Source organism: Macaca fascicularis, chromosome 2 (genome assembly GCF_037993035.2).
Source record: "Macaca fascicularis isolate 582-1 chromosome 2, T2T-MFA8v1.1".
Lineage (NCBI taxonomy): Eukaryota > Metazoa > Chordata > Mammalia > Primates > Cercopithecidae > Macaca > Macaca fascicularis.
Window position 1 is genome coordinate 83,123,501 of NC_088376.1, and position 16,879 is coordinate 83,140,379.

General features: G+C 39.2%; 1 protein-coding gene across 11 annotated transcripts in view; it reads right to left on the reverse strand.

Moving 5' to 3' along the window:
- The window catches only part of PLD1 (phospholipase D1), a 205,492-nt gene that overhangs the window by 44,748 nt on the left and 143,865 nt on the right, over nt 1-16,879 (reverse strand). For 9 of the 11 annotated variants that reach the window (XM_065540177.2, XM_005546385.5, XM_045386628.3 and 6 more), the window contains 2 exons: nt 10,166-10,276; nt 7,267-7,355 (listed from right to left, as the gene is read on the reverse strand). In XM_065540177.2, coding sequence (XP_065396249.1) covers nt 7,267-7,355; nt 10,166-10,276 — 200 coding nt within the window. Of the gene's footprint in view, nt 1-3,968; nt 4,203-7,266; nt 7,356-10,165; nt 10,277-16,879 lie in introns of those variants that run through there. The other 2 variants (XM_074031406.1, XM_074031405.1) reach the window with 1 other exon arrangement.

Below are 16,879 nucleotides of genomic sequence, written 5' to 3' on the forward strand. Positions count from 1 at the left end.
CAATGCCTCCCCCCTCCCCCCTCCCCATGATAGGCCCCGGTGTGTGATGTTCCCCTTCCTGAGTCCAAGTGATCTCATTGTTCAGTTCCCACCTATGAGTGAGAACATGCGGTGTTTGGTTTTCTGTTCTTGTGATAGTTTGCTAAGAATGATGGTTTCCAGCTGCATCCATGTCCCTACAAAGGACACAAACTCATCCTTTTTTATGGCTGCATAGTATTCCATGGTGTATATGTGCCACATTTTCTTTTTTTTTTTTTTTTTTTTTTTTTTTTTGAGACAGAGTCTCGCTCTGTCGCCCAGGCTGGAGTGCAGTGGCCGGATCTCAGCTCACTGCAAGCTCCGCCTCCCGGGTTTACGCCATTCTCCTGCCTCAGCCTCCCAAGCAGCTGGGACTACAGGCGCCCGCCACCTCGCCCGGCTAGTTTTTTGTATTTTTAGTAGAGACGGGGTTTCACCACGTTAGCCAGGATGGTCTCGATCTCCTAACCTTGTGATCCGCCTGTCTCGGCCTCCCAAAGTGCTGGGATTACAGGCTTGAGCCACCGCGCCTGGCCAATGTGCCACATTTTCTTAATCCAATCTGTCACTGATGGACATTTAACCCAAGAACTTTTAATCTATCAAGCATTACTTTTAAAAAATAAAACATTCATCTGATTTTTTTTTTCTTTTGGTGACAGGGTCTTGCTCTGTTACCCAGGCTGGAGTGCAGTGGTGCAATCCATGGCTCACTGCAACCTTGACCTCCCAGGTTAAGAGATCCTTCTACCTCAGTTTCCCGGGTGGCTGGGACCACAGGCATGCATCAGCACACCCAGGTAATTTTTAAAATTTTTTCTGTAGAGACTAGGTCTTACTATGTTGCATAGACTGGTCTTGAACTCCTGAGCTCAAGTGATTTTCCCACCTCAGCCTCCCAAAGTGCTGGAATCAAAGGCATAAGCCACAGTGCCCAGCTCATTCAATTTTTAAAATTTCAAGATAAAGTATTTTTCATAGATTTCTGGGAGGCATACCATTCGAAAATTTCCACATCCCTTGAAATGGGGGAAGCTTTGTAGCTTACTAGTAAAAAGCACAAGTTGAGGTCCTACAGACATGGTTTGAGTCCTACTCCTATCCAACCACAGCTATATGACTTGGCTAAGTTATCTAAACTCACTAGGCCTCAGCAGCCTCATCTGTAGAATGGGAGTAATTACACAACCAATCCCATAAAGTTGATACAAAGACTGAATGAGGTAACACAGGTATAGCACTGATTATGTGGAAAGACTCAGAAACTATTTGGTAACATTTTTATTCAATTATATCAACCGATGATTTCAATTAGAAAGCTTGCATATCTTCAAATAACAACAAAGTAAATAGCATCTAAAATTAAAACAATGCTAAACTAAACATATATTATGCTTCAGAACACATTTTATTATTTTACTTTATATTTTGGGGGAGAGTGTTATCAGATCAATAACAGGGAAATCAAGAATCGATCCCCAGGAAGAGTGAGCTATAGGTTTCTGGCAGCAAACTTCTAGACAGAAGTGTTGTAATTGTGTGCCTAAACCTGTCACAAGATGAACAAGAGCCAGTGGTGAGAAACCAAAACAAATTTTTCTTATCCAGAAGTAGCCATCCAATAATTTAAAATATGGAACATTTAAACATCTTTTTAATTAAAACATTTCTTTTTCTAGCATAAATACTAATTTTGAAACAGCTGATTTGAATATCATGCTTCTTTATCCTTGCTTGAATTTACAGTGAACAACATATTTCCAGATGATGAATATCATGGAAATGCTGTAATAATTTCTTACTTGAACTGGTGCTTTACAGCTTACAAACTACTTTCACATATATTCATATAAACTAGGTAGAACAGATATTATTATTCGTGGTTGGTGAAGAAACAGCGTGTCAGAATGGCAAACTGACGTATTCAGAGGGTCACATACCTGTGGATAACAGAGCTGGAGAGAATTCAGGTCTCCAGACATCTGGTCCCCCAATAATTTCAGATTTCTCAGTGTGGCATTTCCCATACCACCCACTTACAGGCAAGCAGTAGCTCTTCTACAGTTATAAGAAGCATGAGGGGCACTTTGGGAGGCCAAGGTGGGCGGATCACTTGAGGTTAGGAGTTCAAAACCAGCCTGGCCAACATGGTAAAACCCCGTCTCCACCAAAAATACAAAAAAAAATTAGCTGGGTGTGGTGGCATGTGCCTGTAATCCCAGCTACTCAGGAGGCTGAGGCAGGAGAATTGCTTGAACCTGGGAGGTGGTGGTTGCAGTGAGCCAAGATTTTGCCACTGCACTTCAACCTGGGTGACAGAGCAAGGCTCAGTTTTAAAAAAAAAAAAAAAAAAAAGAAAGAAGCATGGTAAGTTTGAACAATGTTCAAAACTGTATTTTTAATGGAGTTAAATAGCATATTTTTCAATGCAGTTTAATATTAAAACACAAAAGCATTAAGTCAACTGCCTATTTTCATTGCATGCGTCAACTTTTTTTGCTAAACTATAAAATGCACTTTCTCACTTCCTGACTTTCTACCAAAGCAGAAAAATTATGCATGTCAAGTTTCCATGTGCAAAGATCTGAGATCCTCCTCAGAAACCATTCATTCATGGCACACAGTGTTTAAAAATGTGTCTACCTGGAGCAGTTGGTCCTATCTTTTAGCTTAGTCAAACATGGCATAAAACAGTAAATTTTAGACTGTGGATTATGATTTTTTTTTTCCTCTCTGATGTCCAATCACATTTGAGTTGTCAAAGAAAGGTTTCAAGTGGGTTGGGCAGCTGGCCTCAACTCTGAGACAGTTTTACTTATTAGAGTGAAGATTTTTTTTGTTTTTAATTTTGATTCCCCTGGCTGTTCTTAGGTCAGCATGGAATAAACATGAGTCTGAGGCTCTAGGTCATGTCAGAATATGGAGGCTTTGCAAACCTATTTCTATAAAGAATTATGGCTGCTGAGAAGGAACCAGAGGAAGTGAGAGGAACCGAGAAATTGCTTAGGGGAATTGTTGTGAGGCTGGATTCCAGCGCTGGCAGAAAAATAAAGACTTAGCCCAGTTGAGGGAGTTGGCAATTTGAAGACTCAGATTTCTCCAGGGTGGGAGGGACCTGGCAGAGGGCCTGTATCCTTTGGTGAGGCCTGGCTGACTGCGGACTGTCATTTCCCTCCATCTGCTTTGGGCTGTATTCTATTCTTTTTCAAATAGCCAAAATTATACTTGTTGCTAAGAATGTGACTTTGGCAGGGAAGTTCTGAGTCTCAGAAAAGAAGACTACAGAGAAGTCTATGGAGAGAGAGGGGTAAGCTTGGGATGGCATATCATGGCCCCTAATTAGTGAATAGGGGGCACCCCATGCCAGCAACCTGCAAAATAAGTCGTTTATTTTATTTTTATTTATTTATTTATTTTAGAGACGAGTCCTCATTCTGTCCTCTAAGCTGGAGTATAGTGGTGCGATTACAGTTCGCTGCAGCCTCATACACTCAGGCTTAAGGAATCCTCCTGCCTCAGCCTCCAAGTAGCTAGAACTATAGGCACACCAACACACCTGGATTTTTTTTTTATTTTTTGTAAAGACAGGTGGTCTCAAATTTCTAGCCTTTAGCAATTCTTCCCGCCTCTGCCTCCCAAAGTGCTGGGATTATAGATGTGAGCTACCACACCTGCCCAAGATAAGCTTTTTAATTCTGCCTTTACCTTGCCCAGCACAAGCTCACAGAACACAAGCTCACAGATTTGAAATTAAGCAAAAATATGTTTTACAGTTGCAGTTAACATAGGGAGATTAACAAGAATGCAGAGATGCAGAGAGGGGGAAAAACGTAAAATATGTTTTGAGGATGTGTGTGTGTATCCACGGAAAGTCTAAATGTGTGACACATGTACCATTTTGAAAATGTGCCTCTCAAAAAAATGAGACTATCGAGAGATCAGAGCTGAATGACACATGGTTTATTTGAAATTTGATGAATGAATTCCCCATTTTCCACAAAGCAAACTTGAAATTGCCAGTCTTTAATGTGCTCCATCAAACTCCAGTGTAAGATACAATCTGCAACAGGTGCTACTTTACCATACTGTTTAAAGTCACAGATCCCTTTTCCTTTCAGGAGCAGCTGATAAGATCACTGGGAAATGTTCCATCAGAAAATATCTTGAAGTTTCTTCTAACCCTAAAATGTTATAATTTTATTTACTTATTTATCTATTATTTATTTTGAGACAGAGTCTTGATCTGTCACCCAGGCTGGAGTGCAATGGCATGATCTCGGCTCACTGCAATCTCTGCATCCTACGTTCAAGACCACAGGAGCTTGAGTAGCTGGGACTACAGTCATGCACCATCAAGCCCAGCTAATTTTTGTATTATTAGTAGAGACAGAGTTTCACCACCTTGGTCAGACTGGTCTCAAACTCCTGACCTCAGTTGATCCACCCACCTTGGCCTCCCAAAGTACTGGGATTACAGGCATGAACCACCATGCCAAGCCTAATTTTATTATTTTAGAAGTCCAGATTTTTAAAGACAAATTACTACAGTAAAGAAAAATATTCTTTCAGGCTCCCAAACACTTAAAAACACATATTTGGGGCAGTATAAAATATGGATGCCGGACCCCACTCCAGGAAATTATGATCCATTAAGCCTGGAGGTGTGTTAAGCTCTCTGCAATCTTGCAAAAGTCAGTGGTGATTTTGATGCGTAGTCACGGGTGAGATCCACTGTACACCCTGCAGGATGTGATGGATGCTGTAGTGTGCTGCCTAGATCTTCTCACCATGGGATCAAGACAGCCATCCCATCAGCTATTGAGCATGTAGGCCACAGAACACTCACAGTGAAGTCCTCCAGGTATGAAAAGTATGGAGTCCTCCATAGGTGAAAGGGACCTGCTTCACTCAAGGTCATCCCCACTCCCTAGGATCAGCCTGCATCCAATGGTCAGTCAATAGGGGGAGGGAACTATAGGCCCAACACATTTGCCTCAGCTTGGGGAAGCCCTGAATGGGTTTTTAATCCTAACCATCAATGCATTAGAGTCATGTGAGGGGAAGCACTGGGTGGAAAGTCCAAAGATTTAGGCTCAAAGCTGTTTTTTACCTATTGCTGTTAGTGTTCTAAACAAGTCATATAACCTCTTGAATTTCGGTTTTTAATCCTAAAAATGGGAACAGCAGCAACAGCAATAATAACAATAACAACAACAAATACATGACCTACTCTCAAGAGTAGTTGTGAAGATTCTATGAGACAATGTAGTTATAAACTGTGAATCACATAAAATGCTGATAGTTACTGTTATAATATGTCCTTCAGTATAAAAGTCCCCAAATATTATGTGAAAAAAAGAGATCAAAGTACCACATGACACTGGAAGTAAAAAATGTTTTAATTCCCAAATGTATATGCACTTACTCTTCACTGCATGCATTCAATGACTTGAAGTAATGAAATATAATGGTTGTGTTTATGTGTTTATTCTGCTACTTTTACATGGAGCTGAAATCAGCCATAAAAAGAAATTGTACCTGATGCCAAGACAATTCAATGTGGAAAGAATAGCCTTTTTGACAAATGGTACTAGGACAACTCTATATCCATCAACAAAAGAATAAAAAGTTGGGCCCCTAACTCACCCCATATATAAAAGGAAACAAAATGAGTCAAAGATCTAGATGTAGGAGCTAACACTATAAAATTCTCAGGAGAAAACAGGCATAAATCTTCATGATCCTAGATCAGGCAGTGATTTCTTAGATAGCACTATCTATATTCCTTAGATGCCAAAAGAACAAGCGATACAAGGAAAAAAATAGAAGCTGATTAGCTTTTATCAAAATAAAAAATATTTTCCGTTTCAAATGACACCAGCAAGAAAGTAAAAAGACAAGCCGTCGAATGGGAGAAACTGGGAATCATGTATCTGATATGAGACTTGTATCTAGAATGTATAAAGAATTCTTACAACTCAACAACAAAAAGTCAAATAACCCAATGAACAAATGGGCAAGGGATCTGAGTAGATATTTCTCCATAGATAATACACAAATGTCCAATAAGCACACACAAAAATGCTCAGTATCATTAGACATTAGGGAAATTCAAATGAAAACCACAATGAAATACCATTTCTAAAACGGTATTTCACGTCTACTAGAATGACTATAATCAAAGAGAGAGATAATAGTAACTATTGGCAAATACAGAGAAGCTAGACCTCTCATACACTGTGGGAATATAAAATGGCAGAGCCGCTTTGGAAGACAGTCTGGCAGTTCCTCAAAATGTTAAACATAGAGTTAGCTATAACCTGGCAATTCTACCCCTAGAGAAATGAAAATATATATCTGCACAAACACTAGTAAAGGATGTTTATAGCAGCATTATTCATAATAGGCAAAAAGTAGAAACAACCCAAATGTCCACCAACTAATGAATGAATAAATACGACGTGGTATATCCACGTCATGGAATATTATCTGGCAATAAAAAGAAATGAAATACTGATAAATGCTATAATACTGATGAGCTTCAAGAACATCATGCTAAAACAAAGAAATCAGTCATAAAAGACCACATACTGTGTGACTCCATTTATATGAAATGCCCAGACTAGGCAAATCTATAGAAAAAGAAAAATCAGTGGTAGCCAAGGGCTAAAAAACGAAGGAATGGGTAATGACTGCTAATGGGGTTTCTTTCTGGGTGGATAAAAATGTTCTAAAATTGATTAGGTGGTGGTTGTGCAACTCTGTGAATATACTAAAAATCACTGAATTCTATAGTTTAAGTGGCTGGATTGTACAGTATGTAAATTCTATCACAGCAAACCAATTATTAAAGAAATAATCCCATGAGCTGAATAAATATGACATATGGTAACAAGAATTTAAACATAACCCACAGCAAAATATTATGTCTATTTTGCTTTGTTTTTTAAGTGAACACAGCTCATGGTCTGCTATTAAATAAAAGAAATCACAAACCTCATGTGTGGGAAACAGACTGGCCAGGAAGAAATTTTTGTGCCCTGGAAGAATTCAAATTCCCTAGAAAGGGGACTAAAGAATTTTTAGCAACTGACTCAGACTGAAGGCATCAGTAACCTATTGCTGGCTGAACCAAATTTAAGCCTGCTAGGAAATGACAGTACTTTAAAAATGGGCCTTGCAAAGTCATTTTAGTAATAAATACAAGAACATCTGTAGCAAAAACTCCCAGCCAAAGGCTGTTACCTGTGAGCTTTCAGGATCCTCTGGGCAATGGCATCGCCTATCTTGTTGAACACAACTTTGTCATCAGCACAGCTTATGAAAAACTGGTTCTATGAGAAATAAACAAGACAATCATGTTAGTCTTTATTTTGTAAGCAGTATACGTAAGGACAATATGGTAAATAAAAAATACACTGATATATATTTTAAAATGTTTCACACAGCAGATGTGTTCTGATCATTGAAATCACATCAAGAAAGTCAATGACACAGAATAAAAGCTGCCTCATCTCACTCTGGGTCTCATTTGATTCCAGGTCTTATCACCTATAACACTTAATCAAGTGGAAAGTTACACTATATTATTCCACCATGAGAATTCCTCATAGGTGATTTTCTAAATTACATTCTCAGAATACTTAGGAACATTGCAAATTCAATCAATAGGGAAATTAGTTTCTTTCAGATTCACACACTGTATAAATTCTTATGATTAAAAATTCTATATTGGCAAACATCCTACCTCATGCTAAGCTTGCTTTTATAACAGGGTAGATGGCAAAAGCCTGGTCTAGTTTTCTCCACCCTTTCTCCATTATTTCCTGGTATCTGCTTTCACCTTGTCTTGTTTGTTTGGGTATCTTATTATCTCTGAACTTCTATTTTAAGTAGCCTCAACTCTCTTTTGTATGTTGCATACATATAAGCCAGTTAATAAAATAAAATAAATGTTTTTTTCCTCTAAGTACTTCTGCTATTTATATATCTACAAAATAGTCTTTAAAACTGTTACTAGAAAACAAGTTACGACATTATCATAACAGTGCAAAAGATTTTGTTGCTGCATAAAGGAATGTTAAAAATTTGGTGCAAATATTATGAATATCATGTGTTCAAATAGAATAGATTGTTACAACGCATCTGTAATTTATAAGGACAATTATCACAAAGTAGTATTTGCTAATCATCTCAAGGTAAAGAGATATATATGTAACAACTCGTAATTATCATCCCTTTGCAGCATTATCATGTTTATGACTATATGAGCTTGTATACTTAAGTGCATAAATCTGTAAAATGCCTCCAGAAGACAAACTTATGGGAAGACACGGTGCAGAAAGTCTTTTGAGAATGTGATTCCCCTTAGGGCATCAGACAATCAAAATCTCAGTGGCAACCAAACCATGTTTCTTTTTCTGAATTCATATTATAAAGAAGCTTAGCATTCCTCAGCAGCTGTAAACACAGACTGGCTACATGTCGTGTCCTTTACTTCTCCTTTTTTGGAAGAGTCGGGTGAATGCTGACTGCTTATCTTGACTAGAGAAGTGTCAACCAGGTCTGTGTCCCAACATGTCTACCTACATGGCATTACTGACATCATTTAATACTACGGTCACATTAAAAAGAAAAACTGATTTTGTATTTATTTATTTATTTTTATTCATTATTTTATTTTATTTTATTTTTGAGAGAGTCTCACTTTTGTCACCCAGGCTGGAGTGCAATGGCTCAATCTCAGCTCACTGCAACCTTTGTCTCACGGGTTCAAGTGATTTTCCTGCCTCAGCCTCCCAGGTAGCTGGGATTACAGGTGCCCGTCACCACACCCGGCTATTTTTTTTATTTTTCATTTTTTTTGTATTTTTAGTAGAGACGGGGTTTCACCATGTTGGCCAGGCTGGTCTCGAGCTGCTGAACTCAGGTGATCTGCCCGCCTCGGCCCCCCAGAGTGCTGGGATTACAGGCATAAGCCACTGTGCCCGGCCAGAAAAGCTGATGTTAATGCTGCTAAAAGGAGATGAAGCAAAAAGATTCTGGGCAATAGATGAGCCAGCCTTCACATCTTTACATCTCTATGGTATAATTGTTGAAATTAATAATACTAATAGCATTACTAAGCTCCAGACTTTATGCAGAGTTTGCTCATTTTCCACTAATGTCCTATATCTATTCCATGATGCCATTCAGGATACCACACTGCATTTAGCCAGCTAATATATTATATTTAACTTAGGTTTCTCTAGCCAGGCTCATGAAACAAATAAAGCTCCAATTCTTCCCTGCTTGTCTCTAATGAATTGTTGCTATTCAGAGTGGGAGAGAGCCAGGACCCAAGGGGAAGAAAAACAGGGCTACAATGGTTTTCCTCAGTTAACCCATTCCCCTATCTACCTTTAAAACATTCATTGGGAAAGAAAAGACTTGAATAAAGAAGGAAATTACACTATGATTTATTTTTTCCATTATTGTGACTTTTTATTTTCTCAGGGTTTTTCAAGTTCTCTGAACTATTTTTATATTCACTCTGAAGAGTAATTTAAGTTCCCAAGCTAAACTCAGTGTCCCCAGATTTTCTCATATACTCTAAAAATTCTGGAATGAAAAAAAGCTTCATAATGAATAGTAGTTCACACAGGATTGAAGAAGGTGGTACCTGCTCTTAATGTTCTCACATCTTCCTTTTCCATGTTCTTTTCCCTGCAGTCTCCCTACTCCGCCATGCCCAAACGAGTAGCATCCAGTGGTCTCTATTTTAGCAACTCACCCCTGTGTGTGCTCTCCTGAAATAGAACTTGCTTCACACTTAAACCCTCCAACCCAAGCGAAATCAAAACTTACATATCCATGTTGGGGTATTTCTGTCTAATACTATTACAGTGAGTTGATGATGCATTTTAATAGCAAAGATTTGGGAGACTCCCAATAGAGTCTTGAGTTAATGACAATGCAGAGCCAATTCCAGGTATGCTTGGGAGGTCAAAATCCAGGTGATATGAACTAGAGCTTCTCCAGCACGTTTCACATCTCAAAATGTACTCATTAATATGACAGGTCCTAAGTTTGGGGACTCTGAAATCTCGGCATGATATTTAAGGGAAGGCAGTTTCTCACATGAATTTACATGAGCAGGACTTACTTCAATATAGATATAGTGCCTGCTGTTCTCTATCACATGGACGTAAGCGGCATGGATGGACTCTTCATGGTACTTTATACCAGCAGACCAATCAGCAGCAGAGCGGAGCAACTATAAGGCAGCAATCAGAAATGAACAAGTATTAGCAATGGAGAGGACATCAGACATATTAATACAATGAAGTCACTCCTTTTTCTAGATGACTGAATGACTACAGTGGCTTGAGTGTCTTGTGTGAACCAAAGGAGAGTAGTGGGGTGGGGAACGGGAGAAAGGAACTGGTCTTTAGATACAGTCCATAAGGAAGGTTCTCAGCTGGAAATCACATCCTGAATATACCCATTTTCATCCAGGATTATTTTCATTCAAAATTGGAAACCACAAATTGTGGTTTCTATAAAGACTATTTCAGAAGTACCTCTTCTGGTGGCTGTGAGTACCGTAACCATTTGTTTTCCTTTCCTATGACAGTCCCACAATTACACCAGAATCCCTGTTGTTCTGGTGTATTTATTTAGAGCACATATTTTCACTCTTAAAAGGGTACTGGTTTGGACCATATGATATGGCCATCCTAGCTCTGACTTAACAATGTGATTATTCCTTTTCCCCTAAATAGATATTGTTCAGATTAATACATTCTGAAAGGTAGTTCATTTAGTCATGTGATCTTCATTCTACCTTTAATTGGCTGTCTGTTCCATGGCACGCCACTTTAGTCTAAACTTTCTAATGGCATAATAAAGGAAATTAATCACAGGAAAGTGAACTGGGGCTCAGAGAAGCAAAGAAACTTGCATGGTGTCACAGAGGTACTAGCATCAGCCTCACAGCTTGAACTTGCTTTTTGTCATTCCATATCTGATGTTTTTCTACCATGCCACACTGCTTTGCCATTTCATCACATCTGTGTGTCATACCATTCAATTTGGAGTTGATCCCATCACCTCAGATTAAACAGATCAAAGTGGAGCTCATGACTTTTTTCTCTAAACCATTTCCCATCTCAAATACCCCACTGGCCAGGGGCATACCATCATTCCATTAGTCTTTGGCATGCTCTTTGGCATGGCTCTTCTCCTTAGCGTCTGTATTCAATCTCACATCTACTTCTGTTTATTCTTTGGAGGATTTCTCAGATTTGCTGCTTTCTCATCGCTCACACTGCCTCGCTTTATGCAGATACTCACCTGTCCAGGCTGGATTACTCGAGCTTCTTCTTGCTCAGACACCTGAATATAGGTTAAATATACTGATACAGAGCAGGACTGTCTAGGTTCCAAGCCCAGCTCAACTACTCTACTTACTAGCTGTTGATCATGTTTCTTAACCTCTTTGTGCCTCAGATTTTTGTTCTATAAAATGGAGTTCTACTTTACAGGGTCATAGAGAAGATTAAATGAATTACTGTGAAATGTGTAGTAGGAGGTCTGGAACCTATTAAGTGGTTATAAGTGTTATTATTAATGAGCATTAGAGGATGCGTTTGAGCTGTGGCAGGTTGTGTCAGGGATGCTGCAGAGCAGACTGTGGCTGTGCACAGGAGAGAGGACGAGAGAACATGGAAGGAAGGCGCTCTCAACACTCAGCAATAATTGGTCATCATTTTTTTTCAACATTCTAACTAGCATTGTAGTATGATGTTGGCATATAGTAGGTGCTTAAATAATAGCATGACACACAAAAGAATTACTATAAAAATAGACTTGCTATTTCTGGTTTGAAATGAATGTTAAAACTGTCCTTTATAAGGTCAACTGATATTGAAAATAAAAAGAGTGGCCCCATACTCATTAGGAATATAAAAAGCGATCCAATATATAACCAGTTCTATGTCTGCTGTATATAAAAGGCCTGGTAAAATTCTTGTTCAAATCAATAACTTTAAAATTGAAACTATAAGGCCATTACATCCAAAACTCACACTTACTAAAAATCACTGACTGTGCCATCCTCAGTAGTGTTATTTATTTGTCCAATATGAGTTATTTATTACAAAATATCGCCAAAGTATTAAAAAATTTATCAGATGAATATGTGCAACAAAATTTCAAAATTTAATTGTCAACATGAATATAGTAAATATCACAGAAGAGAACTCATAAGGAAAATTTAGATAAATATTATCCATACTGGAAAAATATCATGATTTTACATCATCTCCAAGAAGCTGCATTATTACTTATCAGGTAGAAATAACAAAGGTTGAAGAAATAGAAGTTTTAATTCTTAGTCCACTCAAATTAATGTTTAATTTTGTTACTAAGGAACATAGCACCGAAAATGCAGTCTACTTTGAGAAGATTCTCATGCTATTGATGTGATTCTATACAACTCTGGAGGCAATGTATACAAATGCAGAGTACCCTGGAAAGAAGGAAACCTCAAGGGGTTTTTGGGGTTTTTTTGTTTGTTTGTTTTGTTTTGTTTTGTTTTTGTTTTTGTTTTTGAGAAGGAGTCTTGCTCTGTTGCCCAGGCTGGAGTGCAGTGGTGTGATCTCGGCTCACTGAAACCTCCATCTCCCAGGATCAAGTGATTCTCCTGCCTCAGCCTCCCAAGTAGCTGGGACTACAGGTGCGCGCCACCATGCCCAGCTAATTTTTGTATTTTTAGTAGAGATGGGGTTTTGCCATGTTGGCCAGGCTGGTCTTGAACTCCTGACCTCAAGTGATCCACCCGCCTCAGCCTCCCAAAGTGCTGGGATTACAGGCGTGAGCCACCATGCCCGACCGGAATCTCCATTATGTTTAAATGCCTTGACCAAGGTGAAAGAGCATTTACATATCATTTAAATATCATGGAGGTTCAGTTTCCTCCACTATACAACTGAGACTTCTCCCCATCCCCTAAAGCTGCTGTGAAGAAAAAATGGCATAACAAACACAAAGTGATAATAATGGTATGTGGCACTTAGTACTAGATGTTCTATATATAGTATGTCTACCTCTATAAAAAGTTATAGACAAAATTTATAACCCACCCTTGCTGGTAACATCTGAGTTTTCCCCTCAAATCCAAAAACCTTATACTTTCTTTCCTTTCTTACTCTCAAAATTTGCTCTGACTCAATAAACTCATTCACGTAAGATTCAATAAACTCATTCACATAAGATACACATGAGGAGAATTATGTCGATGTCAGCTTGCATATGAAGTCTAATAGTTTCAGAATGACTTCCTGGACAGCTGGGTTAAGAGGCAATTCTTGAAAGCAGGTGCACTGGGGAAGAAATCTGAGGTTGATCCTCAATGGCTTGCATGGAAGGGGACGCCTGAAGGTCACATATTTGCCATTTTTTCTGTGAAGGATAATGGTAAATGTTTCTCTATCTGTAGGCATTTAAGTATTTAAAATATGTAAAGCTTCAAGCCAAAAGAAGACCATTTTGTGGCCAGGGGTGGTGGCTCATGCCTGTAATCCCAGCACTTTGGGAGGCCAAGGTGGGCAGATCAACTGACGTCAGGAGTTCGAGACCAGCCTGGCCAACATGGCGAAATCCCATCTCTACTAAAAATACAAAAATTAGCTGGGCTTGGTGGTGCGTGCCTGTAATCCCAGCTACTTGGGAAGCTGAGACTGGAGAATTGCTTGAACCCAGGAGGCAGAGATTACAGTGAGCCGAGATCACACCATTGCACTCCAGCCTGGGTGCCAAGAGTGAAACTGCATCATAAAAGAAAAAAAAAGAAAAAAAACGACCATTTTATGTATCAGCCTGTGGGAGAGCATAAGAGAAAGTGGAGGGGGCTCCCTGATGCCTATAAAACCATTGAGTATGAGGGGTTTCCTACCTCCTGAGGGGCTTCAGCATCATCTATCCCATTGCCTGAGTCCAATCCCATATCCTTTACTCACAATAAAAACTCATTAATAAAAAATGTCATCTTTTTGCGGCTAAACTTGAAACATATCTTTCGAGCAACACGGAAGAAAATCACTTGGGATCGTTATTCATTTACTACTATTCTAATTAGTTAAAATCTCCCTATCACCACAAGAAAAATGGAAAATATGAACCTTCTTGCTCTGCCTAGACCATTGAACCGCAGACAGGGAACCCTGAGGTTATATAAAAATCATCTTAACTGCTTTAAATGCTTGATGGCCTAGAAAGTTTTATCAACAGTCAAATAAGTCAAACCCATTGTATTAGTCCGTTTTCATGTTGCTAATAAAGACCTACCAGAGACTGGGTAATTTATAAAGGAAAGAGGTTTAATGGACTCACAGTTCCACATGGCTAGGGAGGCCTCACAATCATGGCAGAAGATGAAGGAAGAGAAAAGGAACATCTTACACGGCAGCAGGTAAGAGGGCATGAGCAGGGGAACTCCCCTTTATAAAATCATCAGATCTCATGAGACTTACTCACTATCATCAGAACAGCATGGGAAAGAGCTACCCCCATAATTCAATTACCTCCCACTGGGTCCCTCCCATGACATGTGGGGATTATTACAATTCAAGGTGAGATTGGGTGGAAACACAGAGCCAAAACATATCACCCATTTTGATTGATTTCCTTTTGTTTTATTTTTTCACCTTTTCCATTGCCACTGAGATTTCCTTTTATTTTAAGTTTGGGATTTACTCTCTTCATTTTCTTCACTGACTTCACCAACTTGTCTTGCATTTCTGTTTTAAACCAATGTAACTGAGATAACCCCCAAACTGTTCCCTCACATGCAAAAATATAGCTTATCTTTACTGTCCCAAATGTACTGGGAATCAAATCTAACCCATACTTTTCAAACCGCAAATGTGAAAACATAATTTTAAAATATATAAAAATGGCATATTTCTGATTTTATGGTTTAGCCTCAAAGCTGTAACTTGGACTAGTCATTTTCCTCTGTGCTATGTCTTATTTTTTAACCTAAAATATAGCCTTCTCTTTAGCCACAATCCCTAATCACCTTCCATCCTATGGGCCCAAGTCAAATGTATGGATTAAATAACAGAAATTTATTTCTGAAGGAAAAACCTTTGGATCTTTCTTAGTATTTGTCCCAAATTCCCTTCCTTTCTCTCACCATAATGCTTTTATTCCCTATAAATTCAGCACATATATGAATTCCTTTTTATTTCCCTGAGATTCCAAGTCCATCATGGAACAAAGATTGTTTAGGACAAAAGCACTTTTAAATGTTCCACAAGCAGAGGCCAACTGTGTAGAAGCTCACAAGTGGTATGTGTTGGGGAGAGAAGGGAATCCTCTGATTGTTGGGCCTTTTCCTTCCAGTCTGTACTGAGGAGAACAGCAGGCAACGAGCATCACCAAACTGACCTAGTTCAAGAACCTGTCTCATCTTATCAAGCTCTTTCTTTTCATAGCCACTTTTCTAGTTGAGTGTCAGCCACTCATATCACAGTGTGTAGTTATTCACATAAGATGATTCCTTTCCGGAACAAAAGAGAAAAGTTAATCTTGAAGCTGAAGGACAGAAAGAAAAGGTAATTATTGAAGAATAGGACTTAAAGTGAAAGAAGTCCTAGGAAACACAGTATTAGTTGGGTGCTGTTGGGAGCCAGAAATAAGCAAAAGGAGAGTTTGGGATGGATTTGGGGCTGTGGCAACACAAGGTGACACCCAAAGACAAATAGGACATGAAGCTTTGCTCTGCTAGAGCCCCAGTGGTTACCACCATCTTTGTGTCTTACTGGAAACAGTATCCATGGCTAATTAACCTCAGGCACTGAAGCCAAACTGCTTAGAAGCAAGTCATCCCTACCAGTTACTGTTTTTTTTTTTTTTTGAGATGGAGTCTCTGACTCCCAGGATGGAGTACAATGGTGTGATCTCAGCTCACTGCAACCTCCGCCTCCCACGTTCAAGCAATTCTCCTGCCTCAGCCTCCTGAGTTGCTGGGATTACAGGCCCACGCCACCATGCCCAGCTAATTTTTGTATTTTTAGTGGAGATGGGGTTTCAATATATTGGCCAGGCTGGTTTCGAACTCCTGATGCAGGTGATCCGCCCGCCTTGGCCTCCCAAAGTGCTGGGATTACCGGCATGAGCCACTGCACCAGACCCCCACTAGTTACTGTTATTTTAACCTCTCATAGTCTTAGTTTCCTCATCTGTAGAAACAGGTTGCACAGGAGTTTAGCTTACAGACTGCTGAATGTATGTGAGATAATCCACAAAGGGTTAACACAGTGCCAAGCACATAGCAAATGCTCTGTTCATATCAGCTCTTCCAGCCAAGACCCACAGTAACACTCACAAATGCGTTAGTCCATGAAGGCCTGGCCCATACGTGGAAAACAACTTCCATGGTAAATAACTTCCATGGAAATGGACAAAGTGGATTCCTTTTACCCCCACCTGCTCACTTTATTCTTCACCTATCTACTTTATTCTCTCACACCATTCTGCAATACAAAACATTTTGCTGTCTTTTCAGATCTAACAGATCCTTTGGAATATCCTTTAGACATTTATTCCAAGTGTGAAAACAATTTTTTTCAGTGGTATAATTCGGATGTTATTTATACTTCCTTGAAAATTTTCTTTTTTTCCCTCCCTCTCTCCCTCTCTCCTTTTTCCCTTTCCTCCTTTCTTTCTCATTTTTTCTTCCTTCCCTTCTTTGTTCCTCCCTCCCTTCCTTCTTTCCTTCTTTTCCCTCAAATAGGACTGAAGACTCGATTCCAGTAGAGTTCTTTCCATATAGGCAGGAATTCTCAGCACGATTGTCCAAGGAAAGGTTTCT